The sequence below is a fragment of the Magnolia sinica genome, chromosome 16 (assembly GCF_029962835.1).
Source record: "Magnolia sinica isolate HGM2019 chromosome 16, MsV1, whole genome shotgun sequence".
Classification (NCBI taxonomy): domain Eukaryota; kingdom Viridiplantae; phylum Streptophyta; class Magnoliopsida; order Magnoliales; family Magnoliaceae; genus Magnolia; species Magnolia sinica.
In genome coordinates, this window is record NC_080588.1 from 71,253,592 (window position 1) to 71,266,129 (window position 12,538).

The window sequence follows — 12,538 nt, forward strand, 5'->3', positions numbered from 1 at the left end:
AGAACTGAAAAATAGAAAGTAGAGAAGGAGTGTACCGAATTAGAGATTTCTATCTTAAAGGCCTACACAATAGGAAAGTTAGTTTCTAAACAAAAATTCTAAAAATAAATTAGGAAACAAATTAGATTCTAAGAGAGTTAGAATTGGAAAGTTACTAAAATAAAACTAGAAAGTTAATTTCTAAAAAGGGAAAGAAATAACCTAATTTCTAAAAATAAACTATTTCCTAAAGAAGGGAGGATACTAGAATTAGAAATTTTCTAAAATTTAAACAAAAATTCTAAAAATAGGAAAAAGTAGAGAGATTAGGAAGGAATTACCAATTGAGAAACTTATGTCAAGATCCTATAAAACAGGAAACAAGTTAGTTTTGAACTTAAATAAAAATAAATAAATAAAACTAAGGTTAGTAAAATCCTAATCTTAAACTAATCCTAAAACCAATTAATTTCAGAAAATCATAACCGTTAGTCCCCAGCAACGGCGCCAAAAACTTGTTCACTCCCCAAGTATAGGGTTGTGATGTAGTAATAAACTCGGTAAGACCGAGGTCGAATCCACAGGGACTGATACCTGTACGTTTCCTGAAACTAGGTAGAAATAGAACTAGTATAAGATGCGATCTAAACCAAATAGAATTTAAGAAATAATTGTGGAATAATCATCTAAAACTTTAAGAAATTCAGAGGAAGGAAACTAGGGATTCAGAGGATCCACTTGTAGAGATCAGGGAGATCTTATGCCTGCATCAAGAATTATGGAATTTAAACTGAACTTACTTGATCTGGTTTTCAAGAGATGAAAGGTATATGAATTAGAATGGATTCCATCACAAGACCATGCACATGAGACAAAGCAAACAACAAAATCAAACCAATTCACAGTCAATCTGAGTGATGTATGAATGTCAGGAAGAGTTCCATCATCCAACCATGTCCAAGGGGCAATGGTGGACAACAGAGTTTCCCAACCGTATAGTCACAATAAGGGAATGGACATGCTCAAAGCCATCGCAAATATATTGTAATTTAAGTCACAATAAATCATATAAAAAAACTTGAAAACATTTCATTCAGTCACACTAGAATCAACGTCAGTTCGTCACATGCATCCAGGCCATAGGATCAACCCCATCACGCCACAAGCTTCACCCCTTATCCCTAGCTAAGGGGTTTAGCCACACATGAATAGGCTAAAATAAACAAATAAACAAAAGAAGAGGAAGAAAGGAAACATAGCCAGAAATTTAAGTAGAAAAAGAAGAAACAAACTTCTCCTCTCTTTCTCTCTCTCTCACGTTCAGCCCTCTTGCTAAAAAGACCACGGCCTCTGCTCCAGCACTCCCCTGCCGACGTCCAGCAGCCAACGTGCCAGCAACAAACTTCTGCTCCCTTTCCCTCTCCGTTTCTCTTCCTTCAACAGAGCACAAAACCAAAACCGAGCACCCCTTTCTCTCTCCCTTCTCCTTCCTTTTTAAAGCTCAAAAACTCCCTCTGGCGCTGCTGTGGAGTCCTGAAAGGATTAGGCTGCGGAAACAGTCCCTCCGCAGCCTGGAACGCACGTCCCTCTGCTCGAGGTGCCTCACGCAGTCCGGGATTCCGCGTCTTGGTTCTTGTTCTTCTTTACCTTCTTTCCAAAAGGACAGCGTCCTCTAGGAGATTTTTGGCCCACCTACATGATGAACGGTTCAGATCAGCCATCCGACCGCCCCCAAGGGCGTACAACCCGCCGCGAAAGTCGGACGGCGTCCGGCTGCGAAACAGAGAGCGTTACACACGTACGCTGTCCGATGGTGGGGTCCACAACAGGCTTCAAATGATCAATCCAAGCCGTCCATTAAATTCCTCTCGAAATTTCAGTCAGGATGGGTTGGTTTTTGTTAAGTTTTTTGCGTGGTCCACAGATTTTTCTCGCTGCCGTCCATCCTGCGTTTAGACTATTGAAATCTGATCCACGTTATTTTTCTGGAAAAATCCACCTAAGTGAGGGTCACGCCCTCCCTCTGGAGTCAATGGACGGTCCAGATTGATGCTTTGGATGAAAACTGGGCCCTACTGCACAGAACCGGCGGACGGCGTGAATACGCTGTCCGTATTTGATTTGGAGAAGAAGACGTCGGTCAGCGTGCGCTGACCGACTTTGAGGAGTTCCGTGCACGGCTGGTGCATTTGTGTACCGTGCACACATGATGCACATGCGGTCCTACGGAGATGTTCGTGAGAAATCCGCTCCATCCATCCGTATTGTCAACCCATTTAACGCGTTGAGACTAATTTTTAAGCACATCTAGATAGCAGGTGGGCCCCATATCACTGTTTTGGTGGCTGATCTATCCGTTGAGCCACTTTTATTGGGATCTGAGGGCTAAAATTTGATGTGTACGGTTAATTCATGGTCCTCAGGCCACGTATGAAGTTTCGACTTGATCAGATGGTGGGAACCCTATGATCTTGCATTTTGGACATCTTTTTGGCCTGTTTAAGATGAGTGGCTGGACTTTCTCTGATCTCTGACGTGTAATTCTATCGATCTTGGGTCTCTGGAGTCCGTCCCATGCTTTGAGAGCATTAAGTCCATGCTTTAAGCACCCTTTTCGGTCCAGGCTCGTGAATACGCCCTGCATCACAAACATGATTAAATCAAGCTGTTAAATCGTACTATGTTCGTAAATCCAGGCAGTAACTGGATCTGATATGCAATATTTGACCCTCAACAATGACATTGTAGAGAACCTCATCCGTGAGACATAAACGGATCGATGATAAAGCTTTCTTATCAAGAGTATTCCAATCATCATCAGTCATAGTAAACTTTCGCTCCTCGAGAGCACCATCTTTACCTTGCTTGATTAAGGAACTCATCATCTTGATCTTCCATAACTCAAAATTATTTTTTCCTGAGTACTTCTCAATTTCATACCTAGTAATTTCCATTATTACTAATCCTGCAGATTCAGATCTGTGTCCCAACGATTGCTCTAATACCACTTATTGGGATTTGTACTGCGGAATCACACAAATCTAAATCTAGGATAGCAATTCAATAATAACAAGTAATCACAGAAGAACACAAAGTTTAACGTGAAAAACCCTTGTGGGAAAAAACCACGGCACAAAGCGACAAATCTCCACTATGAAAATAAAAATTACAAAGAAAGAGGACTTACCCGATTTGAACAACCTCGAATCTCACCCTTGCTACACCCTTTGATTTCCCTAGAACCCCTTTAGAAAGCCTTAGAATTATTTCTCATCCTCTAGAAAAGCCCTAGGAATACATATTTATAGTTTAGGCAACTTCCCTTTCACATCCCAATTGCGAAGGGACCCTTTCGCATCCCAGTTGTGAAAGGACCTTTTCGCATCCCAGTTGCAAAAGGACTTAGATTTAAGACATATCGCAACAGGAGGTTCCAAATCCACGCTCCCAAACAGGCCCTTATAATGCTTCGAAAACTCTCATTTTCACCTCCCCAAACTATAGAAACAATTAACCCTTGATTAGGATACCCTAATCTCGTAATTACACCCATATATATAGTGTAGCACACCTGGAATAGGAAACAAATCATGCAATTCCATAAAATTATGTGTGTCGTCAATCTAAGCATCAATCGATCAAGATCAATCAAGCACACCCTTGGTTGATCAAGCTCTTTATGTTCGAGTGATCGAACATGCTCAAAAATGTCCAGAAAGTTTACAAGTAATTTTCAGATACTGTCAATTAATCGAGACTATCCAAAATTACCTAGAGGTCAATCTGTATAACTCGAGGCTCACTCGATTGATCAACCAGAGTGGTCAATCGATCGAACCCCTATTGTATGTACAGATTTAAGACATATCATAACAATCTTCATCATGGCTTCCATATTCATTCACGAATCACAACTCCATCTATAATTGCCTCCATCATCATTTCTCAATTGCCATTACTTTGTTTGCACACTTCATCTTCATCATCCTTTCGCTAGACCTAGAGAAGTCGAACAAAATATCGAAACTTCTCTGCGGGAACCACTTTTATTAGCAAATCTGTCGGATTCACACCCATATAGATCTTCTCGAGAGTGACACGCCTTCCTCAAGAACTTTTCAAATAAAATGATGATGAACATCAATATGTTTAGCACGATAATGGTAAATTGAATTCTTTGCCAAATTGATTGTGCTTTTGCGGTCATAATTAACTGACACAGCCTCCTGCAGAGAGTTAATTTACATGTAATTTCTAAATATCGTTGATCAATCAAGCTGAGACTTCGATCAACAAATACTATTCAAATTTGTCCAAAAGTCAATCTGTATAATTCGAAGCTCACTCAATTGATTAACCAAGGTGGTCGATCGATCCATATTACATGTACAGATTTAACACACCTCATAACAATATTGAAATGCATTTTTAACTAGTAACTTCTAAAACTTTGTTCATTGAAAGCTTAACCTACAACTCTCATTCACGTGACAGTTTAAAAACTTGAAAACTCGAATCGTTATCTAGTTGGGTTGAGTTGACTTGAAGACTCGGATGAGTATTCACTTAACTCAACTGAATATTTAATAATTAAATTATTAAAAATAACTCACTTCGAGTAATGTTGAGTCGACTCATAAAGCAAACTTATAAGCAAGTTTCATAGAGGTTCCCCTCAGAATCTGGTCAATTTGAGTTGACTCAGCTGCATTTGAAGTTGAGTCACAGAGTTTCGAAACTATTGAGTAATTCTTTCAAAGTACATATTCATATGGTTGTGAAACTTATGTCTTAGGGAGTAGTTCATTAATTTTTGTGGTGGGCCCTACTTGATTATCGTTGGATTGACCTAATTTTTAGGGAATCTCATCATAATGACAGAGCATTGCTATTATATGACTTGGATGCCACAGAAAAGTGGGCCATACCCAACTACTTTCAATACTCAGTAATCTTTGAATTCTATTCTATGCAGTGGGAAACCTTCTATGCTGATCTACCATTGCTTGCATTTATTGCCTCATATTTCCGTCACAGCCAATTAAAATCTAATAGCATCAGAGGATTTGTTTGGATGGGACAAAAATCTCACGGGTTTAATTGGGCCATGCACTATTGTCAAAGGTGGACCCAATAGAATAACAACTTTTGACATGCTTTTAATAGGTCCCATCTCTGACAAACCAATCACCTCTCTCCGTGTCCTAACGCCACCGAGCTAAGTGATGGTAGGCTCACCAAGCAATCCGAGTCGGTTTGGAAGGTGGACTTTCTGGTCTCAAGGGAATTACTAGTCTTTAAAACTGTCCTTCCTGTATTAGTCTTTTTATTTATCAGGTAGGCCCAAGATGCACAATGAAATAAATGTCTTAGAGGAATGAAACCAACCACCTGTATTTGAGACAAGTAGGTTACTGCCTATTAATTTATTTCGGGTTTTGGGTTGGGTCTAGTCCGGTCAGGTCCAGGGCATTGATAAGCTATATGGGCAGGTTGGACTTGGTTGAATGGGGAGGTTGGGTGGGTTAGTATTCAACTCAAGCCCAACCCATTTAGTTGAATGGGCAACATTTCGAGCTGAGACCCAAGCCACTACCCATTTAGCTTTGCCAAACCCACCTAGGCAGCAGGCTGGGCTAGTTGATCCACAGACCAAAGTGACCCATTTCACCTATACCCATAGATAGTCTAAAAAAATATTGAGCCTTGGAACCAATATTATAACTTTGAGTATCAAATATTTCAAACCAGATGCACTAAATAGATTTGAAAATGCCGAATGGCTGGGCAGGCCTAAAACAGCTGAACTTACAGCTGATTTGGGTCCTTATATCGGTCGACCCATGACGCCAATACATACATTTTAAACTAATTTTTGGCTGCCATCTTAGTTTAAAATGCTTGTCTTGGCTAATTTCATAATGATCAATACAAGGATCTAAGTAAGTATCAAAACAGACCTATTTATCTTTGGCGTGTCTTGGCTAATTTGATTTTTCTTAGCATCAAGAATCCGAGTGGGATGCTCCCGAATGTGACACTCTGGTGTTACTGTATATGTATACGTTGAGTGATAATGAGTGTTACCGAATATTTCACAAACTTATCTTTGGCCATAGAACGGTTCATACCATCTCTCACATCCGAATTTGATTTCATAGGAAAATGAAATGAAAAGGAAATGGAAGAATGCGAAAGACTGCCATATCTTCTATCGTGTTCATTATTCAACCGAGGCGGGACGACCTAGACCATGAACTGATTGGTTGGTGAAAGATCCAAAGGCATTTTTGGCAACTTCTACAACTACTGTGCATTGACAGCTTAATCTGCAACGCTTTTTCATGTGGTAGTTCAAAAACTTGAAAACCCGACTCGATATATATCTAGTTGGGTTGAGTTGACTCAATTCGATATTAATAATTAGATTATTTATGCATAATTTAAATAGGCATACAAAAGAGGTGTGCAACATAAGGTGTGTTAATCAAAGACATTTAATAATTTATCACTAGGGGTCTTTGAGTTCAAGTGAGTAACTCGCTTTGAGTAGTGTTGAGTCGACTTGACGAGGCTGAGTCAAACTTACAACCAAGTTTCATAAAGGCTCGCCTCAAAATCTCGTCAAGTCTAGGTGACTCGGCCGAGTTCTGAGTCGAGTCACCGAGTTCCCGAACTATATATGAGCTATTCTTTCTAAAACACATTAATATGGGTGTAAAACTTGTATGTTTTAGGTAGTAATTATGGTGTGGTTTACTTGATGATTGTTGAATTGACCTAATTTTTAGGGAATCTCATTAATTATCATATGATAGAGAACACTATTAGATGGTTTAGATGTCCACAGTGGGCCCATACCCAACTATATTTCAATACTCACATCTTGGCATTCTATGATATGCGGTGGGAAACCCCTCGAGGCTTTATCATTGCTTGCATTCACTGCTTTCATATTTCCATAGCAGTCAATCAAAATCCAATAGTATGAGAACGCGTTCGGATGGAACATGGACTCCTTCGTAGATGGGATTTGATTGGACAATGTGTCATTGTTAGAGATAAGCAAGTTACTTCACGTAACAACTTTCAAACAAGCTTCACGTGGGCTCATATTTGACAAACCCATAGCCTCTCTCCACGTCCCAACACCACCTACGTGGTGTCCGGCCGTCCGCAATCCAAGTCTATTTGGATGGTGGACTTTCTGGTCTGAAAGGAGTTGGGAATCCTTGAAACTGTTATTTCTATATTGGAAGTGTCTACATTTTGTAAGTGGATTAGTCTTACAGGCATATGTTTGTAATATCGGAGCCATTCATCAGGCAAATCCCAGAGTGAAGATCCCATGCTTCAAAAAATTAGCTCCGTTCCATCGTTAAATGGTTCACATGTGTACTAAAAAATTGGACAACACAAACCCTATTTTCTACTTGAATATTTCTAGTCTTTCTATTTATCAAGTAGGCCCTAGATGCTCAAACAAATAAACATTTTAGAGGAATACAATGATATGTGTTTATCTGAGAAAGCGAGGCTTCTCTCCTGAATATGTGTCGTCTATGCCTTGGCTGAGGAGTTAGTAGATCATCTGTTTATCCGCTGTCCTTTTATCTCGGATATTTAGTGGAGTGTCTTGCAGTTCGCTGGAGTGCAATGGGTCATGCTTTATTCTGTTGATCACCTTTACCACCGCTGCTGGCATGCAGAATTAGGAGGATCGGAGCCGTTGGAAAGAGAAAATGGTGGGTGATGTGGGTAGAGAGAAATAATCATTGTTTTAGGAATATAAGTGTTTCGAAAGCTGTGGTTTTTAAAAAAAAAATTTAGTTTTGTTTAGGGATATGGTCCCTTAGATTATTTTTTTTAAAGCTCATGTACCAACTTGGGGTTAGTTTAATAGTTTTTTTTTTTCTCTCTCCTTTCTTTTTTCTCTGTTTTTTAGTATTGATCTTTTAATAAAATTCTCAGCATAAAAAAGAAGAAGAGGAAAAAAAAAAAAAAAGATCTATGTTTAAGACAAATGGGATGCCCAATGAAAGATTGGAATGACATATTTGTAGAAAATAACATGCAAATGGATCCATACTCATTGTCTATTAATTTGTTTTGGGTTGGGCTGGGTCGGGCTGGGTCATGCCCAACCCATTGATAAGCTACTTGGCCTTGTTGGGCTTGGGCTGAATGGGTGGGTCGGGTTGGGTCAGGTTAGGTAGCATGTAACCTAAGTCCAACCCATTTGCTTGAATGGGCAATATTTCTAGCCGGAGCTTGATCTGCTACCATGGAAACTCTTTGGGTGCAAGAACCCAATAAATTCTTACTTTCTTTCCTCCAAAGGAATGTTGTTGTATCGCGTAAGGGTGCACTTAGCTCGGCCCAAACCAAGATCAATGGTGACAGACCGGGCCAGTTGCTCCATGGTTAGTCTAGAAAAAAATATAGAGCCTTTAACCAATATGATTTTATATTCTAATTAATACAGTCACCCGTACAAATATTTAAAAACAGATCCTAAACAAATTTGAAAATGCGACCCGAAACTTGCTCCGGGTGGGCCTAAAATAGCTGATCTTAGGGCCTGTTTGAGTCCTTGTATCGGTCGATTAATCCAGTGTCACCTGTACCTGCATTTCAAACTAATTTTTGGCTGCCATCTTAGTTTGAAATGCATGTTTTGGCTAATTCTGGATTGACAAATACAAGGATCCAAATGAGTATCCAAACAGGTGTAGTTATCTTAAGGGAGTTATTAGATACTCTTGCTGAATGTGATGGTTGATACGAAGACACTTAGAAATTGTACACTTAGCATACATTGACTCAGATTGCAGTGCCGTCTTTAGGTTCGTCATTTTCCAAAAGGAAAATTATCTAAACAATCTTGACCTTTGATTAGTGGGCATTTTGACTTCTATATGAGTGATTAAGTTACATTAAACCGTCCAATTTACGGAACCCACTATAGATAGACCTTAACCCTAAAATCCTTTTTTTAAACAATCCTGACCGCTGATTCATGGTTTTAGGCTATTTTTACTTCAGCCATCCAATAAAAGTGCAACAATCAAATATTTAGATAATTTAATCAGTGCAAAACTTGGTTAATGTTCTATCTCAATTGAGATTCATAATTTGTGGGGTCCGTTTTGAGTTACATGTATGCTAAGTGTAGAATTTCTTAGTGCCTGCATATCATCTATCACAATCCACTGGAGTATCAATCTTTGATTTTAAAAAATAATAATAATTAATAAATAAAAGCATGATTAAAAATAAATGGGCCTGAAGAAAAGTTGTCCCCATGGCCAAGAGTCAAGACTGGACCATTTATGTTGCGGGCCTGAAAATCTTGTTGCTGCCACGAATGACAATGGGTTTAGTTTTGGGTCGTGTTGGGTTCAAGCCAACCCGTCTAATAAATGGGCTAAGAATTCCGGTCCTGACCCAACCCATGACCCATTACCATGTAGCCCCACTGACCCACTTAATACTCATCAAGCCCAAGCATGACTAGACCTTATCCATGTGTGACTCATGTTTAAGAAGGGAATGTGAGGCAAAAGGGCATGCCCAACCATCTAACCTAGTCCAACTACATTATGTGCCGCCGTTTCGTACGTATTAGTTTGTTTTGGGTTTTGGGCCAGCTCTATATGGTCTGACGGATTGTATTAGGATGGGTTGAACCCAAGCCTGACACATTTAATTAGTTGGACACATTTTTAACCCAACCCAACTAGCCACCTGATAGTCAATGCTCAATAATAATAATAATAATAATAATAATAATAATAATAATAATAATAATCATAATAATAATAATGGAGCTACAACTATAATAAAATACATCTGTTGTACAGCCTCATGTTGGGTATTATCTATAAGGTTTTAGTGGTGGACATTCAATCCTCAATACTGTTTCTTGTTGTGTAGCCTGCATGGCAGTGTGTCTGCCTCATTTTCAGGATCTCCTCTTAATATGAGATCCATTGGAAGGCAACAGGGCCCACAAATAGACTATAAATGGTCCAAAAATCATCACATAATGGCTGATGGGCTCGTCTTCTTCAATAATCCTGGACCATTCTCAACAACTGGACCCACGTATACATTAGACAGGACGGACCCACCGTGGATGGACCATGGCCTATGGCGATCTTTAAAATACATGGTTCATTGAACCCATCAGATCAACAGTCTCTGGACCACCAAATTCGGATCCCACCAGTATGTTTCATCCAACAGCTGATTTTTATTGGGTCCAAAAAGTTTTACTAAATCACGTGGGTTATAATATTAGTATCCGCTCATCGATTAGCGAACTGTAATACTTAAATAAAATATTAAATATTAATGTTAAAATCCCTTTATATATACTGCTACACTATTCTCTAATGGCTCGAGCTTTTAGAGCTAGCAAGTGGAGTTATAATCAAGCCCTGCTTATTTGTGATGTGAATGTCTCTGCGTTCCTCCAGCTTGCTTAGTATGTACACATGCAGGAGAGTATTGAAGTACTTTGATATACATTGATATACCATCCTTGCTTGGGCTATTAGAATAAGTGGATATTTGAAAATTAATACATGACATATCCGTCAATTGATCAACATTGTGGTGACAGTTGATGTTATTTTACTTTTTATTTTTACGCACACATGCACACCCCACACTCACGCCGTGGTGGAGTTTCACCACCTATGGATACTCAAACCCTTGACCGGGTGCTGAAACTCCCAAGAGTCTACCACCCGTGCAAGAGCAAGGATCCACTTGATGTTAATTCAATTTGTCTTTTGTCAAAGTCAGTAATTTTTTATTTAAATTATTTATAACTTGTAGTTTGATATTAGCTAAGGTTATAGAAATTGCTAATGTGTCACCAGTATAAATTGTATTTATCTAAAATAAAATTAATTTTACTATATTTTAACTTTTTAATGAGATATTAGTTGGATAACTGATTGCATTCATGTACAATTTATATCCAACTTCTTTCAATAATATCCATATCGCATCCAAAGTCTAAGTCATTAGATACGGATATTACACCATGAACTTCACCTCTTTACAGACCCAATCTCGAGAAAGAAAAATATTTAAAAAGAAAAAAGAAAAGAGTCCCTAATCATAAAGGAAATATAAATAAATAAATAAATAAAAACGAGAGAGGAAAAGAAAAGGAACAGTAGACGTGTAAAATTCTAGAGTAATCTCTCTACAAGAGTCTTACATTTACTCCACATCTACAGTAGCAATGCAGGCAAAGAGATTGTTGAAAACAGCTCCAAAACCCGAACAAAAGCTTTCTTTGATAACCCCACAACCCATCTTCCTTTCCTTGGTCTCCTTGATATTTTTCGTCTTCAAAAACCACCTCCTTGTCTTCTCTGCAAGTGTCTGTTTCCTGCTGAAAGTATAACTCCTCAGATACTTCTGCCTGCTGCTGTATCTCTCGTGGCAGGGCTTTGAATTCTCCTTATTTGCAATCAACTTCAAGAACTCTGCCTCTGACTCTGGCCATTGATGCAGCTTCTTGAAGCTTATTCTGATGGGTGACTCCGCATCCAAACACCCTCCACAGCTTCGATTCATCTCTCTCTCTCTCTCTCTCTCTCTGGGAAAATACCATCACCTGAATCTTCTTTTTAAGACACGGCGAAGTACGAAGTTTCCTGCAACACAAAGCTCCGTGGGGCCCACTTCTATATAATAATCAAATCCAGTCCGTCTATCGTTTCTATAGATTATTTTAGGATTAAAAAATAAATATATGGATATTGATGAACTAATATGGCCACACAACAAGAAACATTGGGGAGGGAAATTATCACCATTGAAACCTTCCTTGTGTTCACGGTAATGTTTATAAGACATCCAACCCGTTCATAAGGTTTCTATCACTAGGATGAATAGGAAATTACAAATATAATCCTTATTTAAATATTTTCGTGCGCCCAATAAGGTTTCAGTGGTGAGCATTCGATCCCTATTTTTTCTTGTGGTGTGGCCAACTTAGTTTTTCGATCTATCTAATTTTTTTCATATCATCCTAAAAAAGTCTGGAAAAACTTATAGACGGAGTGGATTTTATTGAGGAATATCAGTTCATCCCATGGAGCCTTGTGTTGCAGGAACTCCCTGTAACAGGTGTTGCAGGAAACTCGAGTCGGCGTAATTAGTCCGAGTCGGACTCAACTGGCCTGCAATGGGGGTATAGGCATTCCCTGTAACATCAGGCTCTGTGGGGCTGCCGTGATCTTTGTATCACATTCATCCCGTCCATCCGTTTCATGATCTCATTTTAGATCTTGATCCCCAAGAGGAGGGAGATCCAAAACTCGAATGGGCCACATCACAGGAAACAGTGATGATGGAAACGGCCATCGTTGAAACAATCCTGGGGCCCACAGTTATATTTATATTCCATCCAACCCGTTACTAAGACTTGGAACACGTGCCGATATGACATACGTGCGGGAGACATGAGATTTCTATCACTTGAGACATAGCGATGGAATCTTCTTTCTAAAAAATCTGGCCGTTCCGTATCTCG

At 39.1% G+C, this 12,538-nt stretch overlaps 1 protein-coding gene across 1 annotated transcript; it reads right to left on the reverse strand.

Annotated features, from left to right (window-relative positions):
• Positions 1 to 11,217: 11,217 nt before the first annotated feature.
• Positions 11,218 to 11,577, reverse strand: LOC131228930 (uncharacterized). Its single transcript, XM_058224765.1, has one exon. The coding sequence runs from the start codon at positions 11,575 to 11,577 to the stop codon at positions 11,218 to 11,220; it is 360 nt and encodes a 119-aa protein (XP_058080748.1).
• Positions 11,578 to 12,538: the final 961 nt, after the last annotated feature.